The sequence below is a fragment of the Mya arenaria genome, chromosome 9 (genome assembly GCF_026914265.1).
Source record: "Mya arenaria isolate MELC-2E11 chromosome 9, ASM2691426v1".
NCBI classification, from domain to species: Eukaryota; Metazoa; Mollusca; class Bivalvia; order Myida; family Myidae; genus Mya; species Mya arenaria.
Genome location: NC_069130.1, coordinates 43499806 through 43518566, shown reverse-complemented (window position 1 = coordinate 43518566; position 18761 = coordinate 43499806). Strand labels below are relative to the sequence as shown.

The following is an 18761-nucleotide window of genomic DNA, read 5'->3' as shown; positions in this document are numbered from 1 at the left end:
TATTTTTGAAGAAATCCATGGTCAAGAAAAAGGGAAAATCGACGCACAAGTTTCGGTAAGAAAAAAAACTAAAAGTGTCTCGAGTCTTTGATGATTCAGTGAAACGTGAAAAGTAGTCTGCATTCTGAAGCAATGCAACTTGCAATTTGTGGGATGTTTTAGACACTCTCCTTTCATATGAACATATTATTATACATCAGCCAAGGGCGTACTTAATTCAATTGGTTTGCAGTATCCCTGTGATTCCAGCAGGTGTGCAAGTTTTGATTTTACACCTCATATTTTATCTGGATGTATAAATGAGATGAAGAACCAAAATTTTCAGTCCTGTATGACGCCATATATTTATACCTACATATAGTGTTGGTTTGCTGTAACCCCCATGTGAATAAATATTAAAATAAATAATGTACCTAGTCAGTGGGGGAGGGGGCAGATGTGTCCGTATTCCCCTAGATTAGAATTTCCAAAATTAAGGGATCTTCTGTAATTTCTTATTAATATTTTATTTCAAGGTTGTATTTAATACAAGTGTTCTATGACGTAATGTCACTAAATTATACCAAAAGGAGAAAGATTATGTATAATTCTTCTCATTTAAAAGTATATTTCATAATTTTGTTTCATAAAAGAAAGTACCTTGTCTTGAAATTTAACAGACTGTTAGTTTAACAGACTGTTAAGTTTCGAACAACTGGGCCATTAACTATAGAGCAATCATAAGGGTGAAATCGTGGAATGTCTTCCTCTAAAACATGATATTTAGCGACAATGAATGTTTGATGTGTCGCTGAATACTGCTGTTTCCAACAGATTCACGAATGTCGATATAGAGCCATCACTCTGGTCAATAAAAAAGATAATATCACAATGATTTTCCATTTTTAATATTCAATATCAAAATAGTACATAAACACAACATACAACAAATACATGAACTGCAAACAAAATAAAATCTGTGCTTCAATATGGCAAAACATGACAAAATTGATAATTCAAACATTAACCCTATATAGCAGTGGAAAAGATACTACTCGCTGATAGTTATGATCCGATAAAAGATTTAAAAAAAAAAAAATCCCTACCTACCGACCCTCTTTTTTTTACCATGCCACCAGAAACACATCTATTATTTTTTTTGGCCTTATAGTGGCTAAATCAGTAGACAAAATATTCTCTCGAATAATAAGCTGTTTTAATCTGCACTCTCACAGATTGAACGTTTTGTCAACTTTTTTATTCGTTGTCTTGGAATGAGCCAGTATTTGCGGAACTGCATAAAAACCAGGTATAAAAGACGGCTGACAAAAAAATAGATCATAGATTTTTATATTTAAGTTCAAAAAATGATTTTTAAACTGTTAGTAATGGTTTAAGTCATAAAACATTAGTTTTCGAGCGGAAATATAAAAATCTACGATCTGATTTTTGTCAGCAATCTTAAATCATTGGTTTGCAGATATTTACGCAAAAAAATGCTGTATCCAAGACAAAAAATAAAAAAGTTGTAAAAATGGTTAATCTGTGAGAGTGCAGCTTTAACGGTTATGTCATTATGTATATATTTTGTTACCAAAATAAAGAGCTATGCGACTGCATCGCATTAAATTGATTATTTTGGTAAACAGTATTATAACCGTGAACCATTACAAAGGTTATTACCGATTTCACCGTAGGGGATATCCGTCCGAACATCGTGCACATCATTTTATTTTATTGTTCGACAAATAGTGAAAATGTTAATTAGAATCAATCTTTACATATGTAACTAAAAAGTGTTTAGAAACTTGATATGTCGAACGCGCCAGACAAAAATGTGGTTGCCATGGCAACATAAAGAATTAATTTACTACACATGAAAAACAAAAGGGTCCTATTATAACAGCAAAAATGTCATCCAAAGATTATAAAATCTGCTTTGTATAGCACCTATGATACATTTGGCTGCTATGGCAGTGAATACACCAATCTCTTAACTGGATCTTTACCATGTATAAGGCCTAAAAAAAAAATACATTTGGTTCGGGTTACCCGACCCTACCTACGGAATAGGCGCCGACCCTAACGTTTTTATAGTCAGTTTGAAAAAAAAAATGAAAAACTAAAAAAAAAACAACAAAAAAAACATTTTTTTTTTCTTTTTTTTTTTGCTTTTCAATATGTAGTTTAAAACCTTAATTGCTTATATAGAAGATAACTTTAACACCATTCTCCAATGATGAAAATGACATTCTTATATAAAGCCTAATAAAAAAAAAAAATAAAAAAAAAAAGCCTACCTACCCTACCTATTTTTGAAAAGGATGTAACCCTAACCAAACAATTTATTTTTTTAGGCCTAATGAAGTATTAAAACTTGGTTCATGTAGTGTTAAATGCGGATAGAGGGAAATCAGGATATTATGCTGGCCAATAATGTTTTTAATTTACGTCATGAAAAATGAGGTTGCTATTTCAACACTTTTAAAGCTGCACTCTCACAGTTTAAACGTTTTGACAACTTTTAATTTTTTTTATTGTCTTGGAACGACCCAATTTATATGAAATGAATGGAAACCAGTGATATACGTCTACGACTGCTAACAAAAATCAGATCGCAGATTTTCATAGTTTAGTTAAAAAAATTGACGTTTTATGCGTTTTTCTTAAACCGTTAGTAACTCTTTTAGCCATTAAAGATCAATTTTCGATGGAAATATGAAAATCTGCAATCTGATCTTTTGTCAGCAGTCTAATACCACTAGTTTGCAGATATTTATGCAAAAAAATGGCTCATACCAAGACAATAATAAATAAGTTGGCAAACAGTAACTTTGTGATAGTGCAGCTCTTATTTTAATGCTAGTAATTTCAATTTGTTTAAGAATCCGAGGGGACTTTTGTAATGTAAGTAATACTCAGTGACTTGTTTCTTTTACCAGGTATTGAATAAGATCTAATGGCAAAACAATGGCCTCATATAGAGAATTATTAAAGGAGAAGGAAGCCCAGAACTGGGTAAAGGCCGCCTTCGCCCTCAACATCACCAAGGACGGATTACAAGATTTTCTGGAGGATGTGCTGACATGCGTTCACCAGGACATCTATAGCACCGCTAGAACATCCAAGGGTCCTCGATCCGGGGCAACATGCGCACATTGTTTCACAGAAAACGTGTTGAAGTGCCCAACTCGTGGGATATGCACCAGTACTAGAAACTGTAGATTTCATCCTCAAAAACTGTACGCTCCTTGTCCATATGAGATTTGTGAAGGCGTCCGTGATGAAATAGTCAAACATCACAGGTTTTCGGGACCATCATGGAAGAATACGAATGCCGACAAATGGAGCACCATTCCCTGGGAGATAGGCAAGTGTTTCCTGCCTCCTGATGGCTACAAGACCGTGTCCTCCATCAAAGACACTGACTTTAACGGAGTGATCAGCGTCATGATAAATTGCGAGGATTTCAAAACCAAACTGTCGTTTAACGTTGCGACACAGCAAAATTTATTAACAGAGGTAAACATATTAATCACACTATGATCATATTATATGATTCCGTTGACTTTTTAAAGCTGCACTCTCACAGATTGACAGTTATGACGTTTATTATATTTTTATCTCAAATTCAGCTGATTTCGCACATCAATACATTTAATTCAATCATATAAGACAACTTACTTAAGAACTGCCGAGAAACTAATTTTTTACTAACGCTTTTTTCCATACAACATCTCACTGTATTATCATTATATCACTGGTTTCCATCTCACTGTATTATCATTATATCACTGGTTTCCAGACATTAACACAAACATTGGCTCATTCCCAGACAAAACATAAAAACGTGGCCTAAACGGTCAATCTGTGAGAGTTCAGCTTTTAAGAATGTTCATAATAAATGTAGAATGTTTCAGTATTCACTTGAAGTTGCTCTGATTATTTTGTACATTCGTTACTCTAATCCAAACAACCAAGAAGTCTTAAAGTGCATATATAGTTTAGTTACTACATATTGCATGATAGTATGCATTTCCATTTGGGCCATGTTCACCACAACAACAAGCTATATGTTAGACAATACTTATTTCAAACATAACATTTAAGGTTCGGGACATTGGTCGACGCGTACGCCATTCCCATGACCAGAGGGTCAAGGACACAGAACTAGTGGACTTCCTGTTCAAGCTCCGCACCCTGCTGGAGGATAAGACTGAACTAGCCAGCAGACCCGAAGCACAACACGCTGTGGAACAGCTTAAGAAGGTACAAATTTACATGATAGCGGACTAAACATATTATACAGGTATGATTTTACAAGAGAGATGGCAAAATTGAACTAGCATACCGTCCCCAGGCACAACAAGCCGCGAAACAGATTAAGCAGGTATGGCTTTCCATGATAGATGACACAACTGAACTAGCATACTGGCCCTAGGTACGACACGCCGTGGAACAGAATAAAAAGGTATGGCTTTCCATGATAGATGACACAACTGAACTAGCATACTGGCCCTAGGTACGACACGCCGTGGAACAGAATAAAAAGGTATGGCTTTCCATGATAGATGACACATCTGAACTAGCATACTGGCCCTAGGTACGACACGCCGTGGAACAGAATAAAAAGGTATGGCTTTCCATGATAGATGACACAACTGAACTAGCATACTGGCCCTAGGTACGACACGCCGTGGAACAGAATAAAAAGGTATGGCTTTCCATGATAGATGACACAACTGAACTAGTATTCCGACTCAAGGCACAATATCCCATGAAACAGATTAAATAGGTATGCTTGTACATGATAAAAACCACAACTGAACTAAGCACAAAAAACCGTAGAAATGCTTCAACAGGTATGAACTTATATAGATACTAGAGGACATAACGAAACTATTATACCGACTCGAGGGTGCGCGGCCGTGAAACAGCTGAAAAAAGGTATGATTGCAAGTGTCCTTTTTAGCTCGACTATTCGAAGAATAAGGAGAGCTATACTACTCACCCAAGCGTCTGCGTCACCCCTTGGTTAAGGTTTTGCGTGCAAGCACACATAGGTTAATATCTCAGCAACTACTTCAGGTATTGCATTGAGACTTTATACAATGGTACTCAACCATCCAACTTACTTAATTAACCAAGTTTGATAACTCTACTTTGCATTTAAAGCCAACAATACGCCTTTATTATTTGACTTAGAAATACTGGTTAAGGTTTTGCGTGCAAGCACACATAGGTTAATATCTCAGCAACTACTTGAGGTATTGCATTGAGACTTGATACAATGGTACTCAACCATCCAACCTACTCAATTAACCAAGTTAGATAACTCTAGTTTGCATTTAATGCAAATAATAGGCCTTTATTATTTGACTTAGAAATTCTGGTTAAGGTTTTGCGTGCAAGCACACATAGGTTAATATCTCAGCAACTACTTGAGGTATTGCATTGAGACTTAATACAATGGTACTCAACCATCCAACCTACGTAATTAACCAAGTTTGATAACTCTACTTTGCATTTAATGCCAATAATAGGCCTTTATTATTTGACTTAGAAATTCTGGTTAAGGTTTTGCGTGCAAGCACATATAGGTTAATATCTCAGCAACTACTTGAGGTATTGCATTGAGACTTGATACAATGGTACTCAACCATCCAACCTACTTAATTTATGAAGTTAGATAACTCTAGTTTGCATTTAATGCAAATAATAGGCCTTTATTATTTGACTGAGAAATTCTGGTTAAGGTTTTGCGTGCAAGCACACATAGGTTAATATCTCAGCAACTGCTTGAGGTATTGCATTGAGACTTGATACAATGGTACTCAACCATCCAAGCTACTTGATTTACGAAATTAGATAACTCTAGTTTGCATTTAATGCATATAATTGCCCTTAATTATTCGACTCAGAAATACTGGTTAAGGTTTTGCATGTAAGCACACATATCTCAGCAACTACTTGATGTATTGCATTGAGACTTTATAAAATGGTACTCAACCATCCAATCTACTTAAATAACCAAGTAAGATAACTCTAGTTTGCATTAAATTCAAATAATGGCCCCTTTTTATTCAACATAGAAATTCTGGTTAAGGTTTTGCATGTAACCACTTTTAAGTCAATGCTTCAGCAAATACATCATGTATTGCATTGAAACTTTACACACAGGCTCCCAACCATTTAACCTTCTTATTTAATCAAGTAAGATAACTCTATCTTTCATATTATATAATTTTTGCCCCTTTATTATGCTTCTTAGAAATTCTGGTTAAGGTCTTGTTAGGCCTAAAAAAAATACATTTGGTTCGGGTTACCCGACCCTACCTACGGAATAGGCGCCGACCCTACCGTTTTTATAGTCGGTTGGAAAAAAAAATGAAAAACTTAAAAAAAAAAAAATCTTTTTTTTTGGTGCTTTTGAATATGTAGTTTAAAACCTTAGATGCTTATATAGACGACAACTTTAACACCATTCTCCAATGATGAAAATGACATTCTTATATAAAGTCTAATAAAAAAATAAAATAAAAAAAGTAAAAAGCCTACCTACCCTACCTATTTTTGAAGAGGATGTAACCCTAACCAAACAATTTTTTTTAGGCCTTAGCACACATAGTAGTTGCTGAGATATTATCCTTTGTGACGTAGGATAATATCTTAGCAACTACTTAATGTAGGATAATATCTTAGCAACTACTTAATGTATCGCATTGAGACTTTATACAATGGTATTCAACCACCCAACCTAATTGAATAATCAAGTTAGATAACTGTGTTTTGCAAATAATGGCCCTTTATTATTACACTTAAAAATTCTGGTTAAAATTTTGCATGTAACCACATTGATGTTAATATCTCCGCACATCATGTATTGCATTGAAATCTAATCTAACAGTGATCCATGCATGTTTCGCCAAAACTTTTCAATCCTTACACTGAAAAGCGGCGGAATAGTCGAGCGCGCTGTCTCTGTGACAGCTCTTGTTTTATATCAGATTCGATACTCGTGCAAAGATATTTCTGTACTCTTGTGTAAGAGGAGCGATTGGGAATTATATCGAGTGGACTACCTTTTAGTGCGGATCAGGTATGCGTTTATTGAATACAATTTAGAATAGTATGGTTTGACCTCGTCACCGGACTTTAGGCCCTACTTGACCATGCACCTAATCAGATCAACGGACTTTAGTGTAGGTGGGGGCCTCTATTCGACCTTGCACTTAATTATATCAACGGACTTTACTGTAGGCGGGGGGGGGGGTTCCTATTTGACCTTTCACTTGATCAGATCACCGGACTTTAGTATGGGTGGGGGCCCTATTTGACCTTCCACTTAATTAGGTCACCGGACTTTAGTGTAGGTGGGGTTCCCTATTTGACTGTGCACCTAATCAGATCAACGGACTGAAGTGTAGGTGGGGCCCCTATTCGACCTTGCACTTAATAATATTAACGGACTTTACTGTAGGTGGGGGTCCCTATTTGACCTTCCACTTAATTAGATCAACAAACTTTAGTGTAGGTCAGGGCCCTATTTGATCCACCTACAGACAAAGCGAAAACATTTTTTCCTTCACAGGACATTGCGACAGGTAAACACTGGAAGTAGGTGCGGGTCCCTATTTTACCTTGCACTTAATTAGATCAGCGGACTTTAGTGTAAGTGGGCGTACCTATTTGACATTGCACCTAATTAGATCACCGGACTTTAGTGAAGGTGCGGGTCCTTATTTTACCTTGCACTTATTTAGATCACCGGATTTTTAGTGTAGGTGCGGGTCCTCATTTTACCTTGCACTTATTTAGATCACCGGACTTTAGTGTAAGTGGGCGTCCCTTATATGGCCTTGCACCTTATTAGATCACCGGACTTTCGTGTACGTGAGGGCCCCTATTTGACCGTGTGCCTAATTAGATCACCGGACTTTCGTGTACGTGAGGGCCCCTACTTGACCTTGCACCTAATGAGATCACCGGACTTTCTTGTACGTGAGGGCCCCTATTTGACCGTGCGCCTAATTAGATCACCGGACTTTCTTGTACGTGAGGGCCCCTATTTGACCGTGCGCCTAATTAGATCACCGGACTTTCTTGTACGTGAGGGCCCGTATTTGACCGTGTACCTAATAAGATCACCGGACTTTCGTGTACGTGAGGGCCCCTATTTGACCGTGCGCCTAATTAGATCACCGGACTTTCGTGTACGTGAGGGCCCCTACTTGACCTTTCACCTAATTAGATCACCGGACTTTTGTGTACGTGAGGGCCCCTATTTGACCGTGCGCCTAATTAGATCACCGGACTTACAGTGTACGAAATTCGGATTTGAATCTACTAGCCCATTCGGGCTACCAGATAGGAAATTTTACTAGCCCGAAACCAATTTCACTAGCCCAAACTTAAACACTATAAAGTATCACTCGATCGGAATAATTTTTGGAAGTTTGAATATGATTCCACAACGATTCTGATCATCTAATCAAGCACGCCCATACAGTTTCAATAAATGTTCCCCAATCTGAACAATGCGTCAATAATAAATTATAGTCATACATATAATAGTGTAGTCATCATTAGTTCAGTAATGCTACGTTTACACTATGTTCCCGGTGGCCACGGCAGCCCCGTTTCAGACAACCGTGGAGAAAACGGGATAAACATGAGACAGCGCGGGGGGAACGGGATATGCAAACGTGACAGACCGTTATTGTCGTGCATGCCGGGCCAGAATTTCAAACTGTCAAAAAAATTGCCACGGCAGCCACGGTGTGGATGAGAAACGTAGTAGGTCGTAGTAAAACGGGGTAAACGCAATGACACGTGACAGTACGTAATAGGCCGTTACACAACTTATAAATCGTCCGTAGGGGGGCGGGAATAATATGTAATCCCCGGCATCTGAAGTTCCTTTCTAGTTTTGTTACGTCGTGCTTCGTTTTGTCACGGTTTTCACGGCAAGCCAAGGTGGACGATAGCCGTTTCGTTACGTTTCATTTGCGGTGAAAACACAAAATCGTTTTCATCTTGGGAATTCATGTTTACTTGTCGAAGTATTCTGATACAGTAATTGCTGTTGCCTGGGGGATTTTCTTTATACCGTGGACACAAACGTAATCCAAAGCTCTGCGGTGTTCGCGTTCGATGCATAGGAGGCCTTGACAAAACGTGGAAAACGCATCAGACCTTGATCAAGACGTGAACAACATGAGGGATCCTATCAGAACGTATCAGACCGGGACGCAACGTACATGCATCCCTGGTAAACCGCGCCCGGACCTAAGTGCACCTTGGACGAACCACTTTTTCGCCCCTACGGCTTGTCACGGTTACCACGATAAAACGTGAGGAAACTTAGCACAACCTAACAAAAATTGTTTATGGCGACAAAAATGGCCAAAATCCCACGGCGCAATACGTTTCGGGCAAACGGGGCTGCCGTGGCCACCGGAAACATAGTGTAAACGTAGCATAACTAATGCACCAGTCAATTGTAACCACGGCCCCCCAAGGTCCGGGGTTATACCGGGGAAATGGGCCGTGTTTTTAACTTCCCGGTGGCCCCGCAGTGCCGGGTGAATGCGGTGGTTTTGTATTCGCGCCAAATATAGCGGGGAATGTGCCTTACTTAGGGTCTCTGTGGTGCGGGGGCATTTGGCGGGGATTTTACTTATCAGTTCGGGGGGTTTACCTGGGCTTGGCTGGACCGAAAGTCAAAGTCCCCGCTATTTCCCGGACCTGGAGGGGCCGTGGTTACAATTGACTGATGCATAATAAAGTTTTCAAAAAGGTAATAAAAAGAGAAACATGTTTTCTGGACATATCATTTATTCAATGGAAAGAATTATGTACTTTTAGTTCTGTTATCCAATGCATCCTTGTCAAATCCGATATGCCCCAGCGATTGTGCAATGACATTTTTCTCTTTTCAACTTTCAGTTTCACTTTCAAGTTTCGGAAGAAACAACAAAAATATATCGATGTTTATATTGCCAATATTACTATAATTGTTCTTTAAAATAAATGGCAAAGCAATTCAAAGGTATAAAATAGAACCTTACTATACTGTACACTGACAACGATTTAACTATATCCGACAGTTCTCCTTTCACTTTGATTAAATTTGTCATGAGGTAAACGGGCACCTGTTTCCTGCGCATTTAAGACGATGCTTGTAGAATGATTTATTTCTGTTCGCATTAGAAACTTAAATATCTTTCTTTTTATTTTAGCTAATAAAAAATAAAATATATTTAAACAAAATAAATAAAATATCAATGTTGATATTTCTATTTTGGCATTGTTGATTTTCATAGCCATCGTAGTTGTCGAAAACTGCCGATGTCATCCGTTAATTTACATACATTAATGGGCGGAGTTATTGACGTCATAGAGTTTGACTGCTGCTAACAGACACAGTTACTGGTTAAAAACTGATCGATAATTACTTGTCACTTCGGGCATTATTAATTTTTACATGTGTTTATATTCATTGATTAAATAAACAAACATTCAGCACATGGCTTGAGCCCTGAATCGCAGAGCATTTAGCTTTTTGATCATCATAAATTCCGGCGAATCCGACTTCGCCGTTGTCAAGGCGACTTAGTCGCTCCAGTCGCCTTAAAGGACGCATTCTTAAATAATAAGGCATGGCGAAAAAACAACAACAAAAAAACGATGTGTTACGCATTTAATTGGCATGGTCTTTTTTAACTCACATAAGGAAAAAACGGTAGCCCGGTCGGGCTAGTTTCTGTGGAAAATCGTTAGCCCCAGCTGAAATTTGGTAGCCTCGGACTATCGGGCTACCGCGAATTTCGAACACTGCGGACTTCAGTGAAGATGGGGGTCCCTATTTGACTGTGCACCTAATTAGATCAACTGACTTTAGTGTAGGTGCGGGTCCGTATTTGACCTTGCACCTGATTAGATCACGGGACTTTAGTGTAGGTGGGGTCCGTATTTGACCTTGCACCTGATTAGATCACCGGACTTTAGTGTAGGTGGGGGTCCCTATTTGACTGTGCACCTAATTAGATCAACTGACTTTAGTGTAGGTGCGGGTCCGTATTTGACCTTGCACCTGATTAGATCACGGGACTTTAGTGTAGGTGGGGTCCGTATTTGACCTTGCACGTAATTAGATCACCGGACTTAAGTTTAGGTGTGGGTCCGTATTTGACCATGTATCTAATTAGATCACATGACTTTAGTATAGGTGGGAATCCCTAATTGACCATGTACCTAATTACTAGTAGATCACCGGAATTAAGTGATGGTCGGGGACCCTATTTGACCTTGCATCTAATCAGACCAACGGACTTAAGTGTAGGTGGGAGTCCCTATTTGACCTTATTAGAAGCGAGGCCAAACCAAGGTTGCGTACCGATGGGTCACGACCCTTGACAGACCCATGACACAAATCGTCAACTGATCTGAACCCTCCCACGTCTTAAACGTACGAAGTGGTGGCCTCGAAATTATTAAGTCGTGGCAACAACATGCAAGTCGTGGGAACGAGTAATTTAGTTGAGATCCCGAGATAAAAAATTGTTTTATTTACACATGTCACCTTTATGACAACGTACATACACTTTCTGATGTAGTAAAACTGTTTTCTGTTCAAATTTGTCTTTATAATATAAGTTTATAGTTTATATTATTTTGTAAAATAGCCTTTGAATTATTGGATGCTTAATGTCTTGATCTGTTTTGTTGACAGCTGCAAACAGACGATTTCAAGATCAGTGCTGAGAACGAAGGGGAGATATTGAAGGAAGGTAAGAGACGCTTTTGATCAAATTGACGTATATGGATATGGATGAAACTGTGTGTATGGCGGCTTATGTAAAAAGCTAGCTTGGGGCTGTGATGAGTAGTAGGGTGTAGGTCACTGTTTCTAAGAAAGAAAAATGGTTTCCGCCCACTAACTTTCGTTAAGAAAGATAAGATTGTGTTGAAACTCTGCATTTCTAGCACACCTGATAGGCATTTCCGGTGACGTCAGCCGTGCTGGAATATAAGTATCATGTGTTTCCGGTACGGATAGAAAAATCCGACCCGACGGCACGCGCGTAAACGCGGTAACGAGGCTTTCCGAGTTATCGGACACGCAGCGTGCCCGAGGGTCGGAATTTTCGATCCGGACCGGAAACACATGATTATTTTTTTTTTGCATATCTTAAATTATCAGTTTGTGGAAAAATTGACGTAGAAAACGCACTTTTGTGCATTTCACCAAAGCGCGCGAATACTTACATATTTAATTGCGCTTTATTGAAATGGCATAATTTACTTTTCATATTCCATACAAGAAAAGAAATAAGAAGTGGCGCGTTGTTGCGCGTGACTCCTCTTACATGGGGACCGGAAACACACGTCCGGTATGCAAGAAAATTCCATCTGGCACCCCTGCCATGCCAGATGAGTCACGCGCTGTGACGTAATACTTTCTATTTCTTTTATTATACTCGTTATGTAACTATAATTATGAGATTTCAATAGATGAGTGCGATAAACATAAACTTTACTAAAATATGCCTTCAAAACAAAAAGTAACCCTTAAAAGACGTGATACTCAGAAACTTCTTGACGTATGCCGTGAATAAAACTTACTGCGCGTCATGCCGTGAGTAAACATCATCGCACGCCCTTTTTGGTAAAATGTACAAACATGCGCTTTTTCATGTATTTTTTCACAAAATATTGTAATTCAAGGTATGCTAGAAAAATGTCTAGCATATGTGTCGGTTCCTCGGTTCGAGATCGAAAAATCCGACTCTCGGGCATGCTGCGCAGCCGGTAATTCGGCAAGCTTCGTTACCTGGCAACGCAGGTGCCATCGAGTCGGGGTTTTTTTCTATCCGGACGTGTGTTTCCGGTCATGTGACCGGTGCTGGAAAAACTCATCTTACACCCCCCATGTAAGATGAGTCACGCGCAACAACGCGCCATTTTTGATTTCTTTTATTGTATGGTTTATGAAAAGTATAGTATGCAATTTCAGTAAAGCGGAATCATAAATATAAGTATACAATACTTTTAATTAAAATTGAAAAGAAATAATCGTAAAATCGCGATTTTTAAAGGAACTCTTTGACGTCGATAGTGATTTAAAATGACTGCGCTTTATGAAGTCAGTACACAACGTCGCACGCGCTTTTTGCTGAAATGTACTAAAGTACGTTTTCTACGTCAATTTTCCCACTAAGTCATAATTTTAGGTATGCAAGAAATATGATATTTTTGCATACCGGACGTGTGTTTCCGGTTATGTCACCAGTGCTGGAAACCCCCGTCTTACACCCCCTATGTTAGATGAGTCACGCGCATCCACGTGTCACTTTTTATTTCTTTTATTGTTTGGTTTATGAAAAGTATATTTAACCATTTCAGTAAAGCGCAATCAAATATATAAGTATGCAAGACTTTTGATTAAAATTGGAAATAAATAATCATTAAAAACGCGATTTTCAGAGTAACTATTTGACATCAATAGTTCTTTAAAATAATTGGTTGTCCGGTTAGCGCAGTGGTTAGCGCACTCGCTTCTCACCTAAGCGACCGGGTTCGATTCCCGGCTTGGGCGCATGTGAGTTTGGTTTGTGGTCACCAAGCCGGACAAGTGGGTTTCCTCCGGGTTCTCCGGTTTCCTCCAAAACACAAGACCACACTCTCGCGTAATATCGTGCCAACGAGAGTGATTAATATAATGTTGTAATTACTTGTTTCACAATCGTTGTAAAATAAATATGTTTAAACTAAACTAAAATAATTGCGGTTTATGACGTCAGTAAACGATGTCGCACGCGCTGGTTCGTAAAATGTACATAAGTGCGTTTTCTATATCAGTTTTACCACAATTTGATAATTTTAGATGTGCAAGAAAAAATATCAATCATGTTTTTCCGGTCCGAATAGGAAAATCCGACCCTCGGGCACGTTGCGTGGCCGGTAACTCGGCAAGCCTCGTTACCAGTTTACGCGCGTGCCCCCGGGTCGGACTTTTCTATCCGTACCGGAAACTTGTGATATGTACTTATAATGTTGCTTCTAATCGTCTTATGATAATGCTGCTACGTATATTCTGCAACAAGCGTCTTGTGATATTGCTGCTACTTATCTTCTGTACTAAGCGTCTTGTGATAATGCTACTTCTTATCTTCTGTACTGAGCGTCTTGTGACAATGCTGCTTTTTATTGTCTGTAACAAGCGTCTTGTGATAATGCTACTTCTTATCATCTGGAACAAGCGTCTTGTGATAATGCTGCTTCTTATCTTCTGTAACAAGCGTCTTGTAATAATTCTGCCTCTTATCTTATGTACCAAGCGTCTTGTAATAATGCTGTAACTTATCTTCTGGACCAAATGTCTTGGTAAAGGCTGCTACTTATCTTATGTACCAAGCGTCTTGTAATAATGCTGTTACTTATCTTCTGGACCAAATGTCTTGGTAAAGGCTGCTACTTATCTTCTGTAACAAGCATCTTGTGATAATGCTGCTTCTTATCTTTGGTCCCGGGCCTCTTGTTAAAGGCTGCTACTTATTTTTTGCAACAGACGTCTTTTGATAATTCTGCTTCTAATCTTCTTAACAAGCGTCTGTTGATATTACTTATCGTCTGCATCAAAGGTCTTGTGATATTGCTTAATATCTTTTGTACCGAGCGTCTTGTCACAAAACTGATTCCTGTTTTCTCACCAAGTGTTTTGTGATAATGCAAACGTATATGTTCTTATTTCTATGTTTTTAATGATATATCTTTACATTTACTTCAGGATTACGACTACGTTTGGCAAACCATTACCGAACCACTTTGGCCGACATGCCGATATCTCCCATTCTCGGAGAAAAGAACGCCAAACTCAGGAAATTCTACGTGGCACCGAAAATTGTGGAGAAAGATCATCGAAAAATCGGCAAAATTGACAACCAAGAAAGCGGTCAAAAAATTGCAAAATTTTCAGATGTTTTCATAAAAGAAGATCAGTTGCTCAGAAATGTTTTCCTTGTTGGAGAACCGGGCAATGGCAAATCTACATTCTCCGTAATGTGTGCCCTGGATTGGACTCACCAATATTTACCAGCGGAGGAAAACGTCGGTATTAAAACAAGCTTTGCCGACCCAGAATTCTTCAAAGAGTTTGCATTTTTGTTCCATGTCACCCTACGAGATTCAGGTAAAACGTGTGATCTAGCACAAATGATCAAGGATCAACTTATACGTAAAATCTACCACGAGAAGGATGCCGATGATGGTTACCGGCTATTACAGACGGTGCTGGAAAGTGAAACATGTTTAATCATAGCTGACGGCCTCGACGAATGGACCCATCCGGAAAACGTAAACTGTACCTGCAAAACTGAGGAAAAAGTCATTCCTTTCCGAAATTCGGCCAACAAGGCCACACTCCTCACGACAACGCGTCCCTGGCGACTGTCACAGTTTAGAGTGCAGGATTCAAAGATCGACAAATATCTTGAAATAGAAGGAGCAGCAGACACAAAGCAACTCGTGGAAAATATCATCAACATTCTTAAGGAGGGAAATAAGGATGAACGAACACCAGAGGCTTTCATGAAAATGGTGTCAGCGAAGGATCTTGAAGGATTATTGTCAGCACCTATCAGTATCACCCAGCTCGTGTGCCTGTGGTTCGAGGGCAAATCGTTAACCGATTCAAAATGTGATATTTATGCTGGCGTGATAAACATGCTATCATGTAGACTTAGTTATATGCAAAGCGGGATTAACATTCCGGAAATTGAACTGCCATCTGTATTAAAGGAACACGAATGCTTCGTGCAAAATCCCACGGTTTACCTTGCGCTGGCAAAGTTGGCATACACAACTTTGTATTCAGAGTGCAGAGATTCGTCTGTTGTTTTCAGCAACAAAACAGTCAACGCTTTGTTAAGCAGGGAGCAGGTTGAATTTGCATTGAAGTCTGGCTTACTCACTGAGAAGAAATCCAACTCTTTGATCAAGAGATCATCTCACTTTTCATTCTTTCATAAAACACTTCAAGAGTTTTTAGCGGCTCTTCATTTATGTTTAAATGAAAACGACTTCAGTCAGCTATCAAACAAGTACGAACAAGATAATAAGGAAAATATCTTGGGAGATGTTTCTCAGACATTTATTTTCATATGTGGAATGAAGCCCGAGCTCGGTGTACAAATGTCTTCATGGATCAATAGTTCTAGACCACCAAACCAACCATCACGCTACGATAGTGAGGCTGGACTACTTCAGCGCCTGATTCTCTCCGGACACCGTGAAGCCAGGGCGAACAACTATGGTGACATACCGCTCTATCTCGCACGCTTCAGGATTCGTAGTGACGAGGATGTCGTAGTGTTAAAAAAGCTGATGATGATAAACAAGGAACGTATTCAGTTACTAGACATCGATGAATGCAATGATCAAATTAATGGGGAAGAGCTGCAGGAGGTGATCACATCCTCCTCCGACTCCCTCAAAGCAGTGTCACTGTGGAGCCGTGATGGGCAGTATGACCTGTCCCAGTGTCACAGGCTGGAATATCTGCATATAGCGGGAGGCAATACAACACGTGTGCAGGTTGATCCAACACATATTACAACATGTAACTTATGGAGAGTATCATCGAATGTTGAAATGTACATATTTAGATTATTTAAACACGATCAAAGGTGGAGTAAACTACAACGTGTTGATTTATGTAGCGTTAAGAATGTCCAGTTACTTGTGGATACACTACCAAGTCTCCCTCCGTTACAAAGCCTTTACATAGGGGATACAGATCTAGGTGAGCTCCACCTCCTCCCTCCAGCCTCCATCACCGATATTACACTATGGCGTGTGACAATGACAGCGGAGGCGGTGCGGAGTCTGATAGAGACGATGAAGAACATACCACACACCATTACATGCGACATGCGGGGCTGCACGGTGAAACCTGCCAGTGAGATGAAAGACATCCGAGAACATATGGACAGTTCGCCGTCATTCAAGGTTCTCAGCTTTCACAATACGAGTGGATGGCTTTTTTACATTACGAGTGAACGGCTTTATTTCAAATTCACCAAAATGTGAACAATAAGTTAAAAGTTCGCATCGATTATGGGAATTCATATTTGATGAAAAACAGTGAAACAATCAATGGGGAAGTGTCATTCTATTTATAGAAATATATGTTACTTTTCCCGGAACTAATTATTATCACCACTTTTTATGTGTATTCAAAGTTAATTTGATTTATGTTGTGTATTTGCATGCATCCTAAGTCCTTAAAAAATTGTTTGGTTAGGGTTACATCCTTTTCAGAAATAGGTAGGGTAGGTAGGCTTTTTATTTTTTTTTATTTATCTTTTTTATTTGGCTTTATATAAGAATGTCATTTTCATCATTGGAGAATGTTGTTTAAGTTATCTTCTATATAAGCAATTAAGGTTTTAAACTACATATTGAAAAGCAAAAACAAAAAAAAAACATTTATTTTTATTTTTAGTTTTTCATTTTTTTTTTCAAACTGACTATAAAAACGGTAGGGTCGGCGCCTATTCCGTAGGTAGGGTCGGGTGACCCGAACCAAATGTATTTTTTTTAGGCCTAAAATAGATTTAACTGGACACAGCAATGTCGTTGTGGCAGACGTTAAATATATCTGATGGGGATGAAAACTTTCTTTTTTAATTATAACACAACAGTCCGTAATCAACACGTGCAATAGTCGGTTTAACTTGATCGACATTTTTTATAAGAATCTCTTAATAAAGCAACTCATTTCCTAGTTTAATGTGATATCATTTGATAAATGTTAGGTATTTACTTCGCTTATGGATTATGAATTAATGGGAAATATTTAGTTATTTCTTTATTTACAATGGCATCCTTGCTCAGCTGTATTTTATATTCTGTATTAGAGGAGTATACCAATAACACGTTGTTTTTTTATGTTTATTATCGATTACATAAATTTCACATTATTATGAAATCTACAAAATGATATTATGTATCAACAAATACTACAAAAGAAATAACCAAACATTGAGTAGATTTAGTAACCTAAATAATAGAATATATAATTGCCTATTATTTAACATATCGCACAATTTGATTATAATTGAAGAATATATGATTAAACGTTGAAAGTATTATTTGATTTGTATTTAATACAATGAGGGTGAGGATGTGTTAGAATGATGATGATGATTGTGGTGATGGCGGTGGTGGTAACGACGACGATGATGATGATGATGATGGTGGTGGTGGTTAATACGATGAGGATGAAAATGTGTTAGAATTATGAGTATAAGTATGATGATGATGACTACAACCACGACGTCGATGATGATGAGATGATTATGATGATGGTGATGATGATTCTGATTCTGATGGTTGTGGTGGTGGTTGTGGTTGAGACGATGTCGATGATGATGATGATGATGATGGTGATGGTTGTGGTTGAGACAATGACGACGACGTCGATGATGATGATGATGGCGGTAGCCGTGGTAACGACGGCTATGATGATGATGATGATGATGATGGTGGTTGTGTTGGTTAATACGATGAGTATGAAAATGTGTTAGAATGATGAGTATAAGTATGATGATGATGACTACAACCACGACGCCGACGTCGATGATGATGATGATTATGATGATGATTCTGGTGGTGGTGGTGGTTGGGGTTGAGACGATGTCGATGATGATGATGATGATGATGATGGTGGTTGTGGTTGAGACGATGTCGACGACGTCGATGATGATGATGGTGGTAGC

The 18761-nt window shown here is 38.7% G+C and overlaps 1 protein-coding gene across 1 annotated transcript; it reads left to right on the top strand.

The window, feature by feature from the left end:
• Positions 1 to 2904: 2904 nt before the first annotated feature.
• On the top strand, positions 2905 to 18102 carry LOC128246639 (uncharacterized). Its single transcript, XM_052964941.1, has 4 exons — positions 2905 to 3501; positions 4090 to 4248; positions 11714 to 11771; positions 14771 to 18102. The coding sequence occupies exons 1-4, from the start codon at positions 2950 to 2952 to the stop codon at positions 17068 to 17070; spliced, it is 3069 nt and encodes a 1022-aa protein (XP_052820901.1). The 5' UTR covers positions 2905 to 2949; the 3' UTR covers positions 17071 to 18102.
• The last annotated feature ends 659 nt before the right edge of the window (positions 18103 to 18761 follow it).

Excerpts from the sequence above, each read along its gene's own strand:
- LOC128246639 (XM_052964941.1), top strand. The coding sequence starts at position 2,950 with ATGGCCTCATATAGAGAATTATTAAAGGAGAAGGAAGCCCAGAACTGG. Across the intron at positions 4,249-11,713 it reads CTGTGGAACAGCTTAAGAAG|CTGCAAACAGACGATTTCAA; the intron begins GTACAAATTTAC and ends TTTTGTTGACAG. Across the intron at positions 11,772-14,770 it reads AGGGGAGATATTGAAGGAAG|GATTACGACTACGTTTGGCA; the intron begins GTAAGAGACGCT and ends CATTTACTTCAG.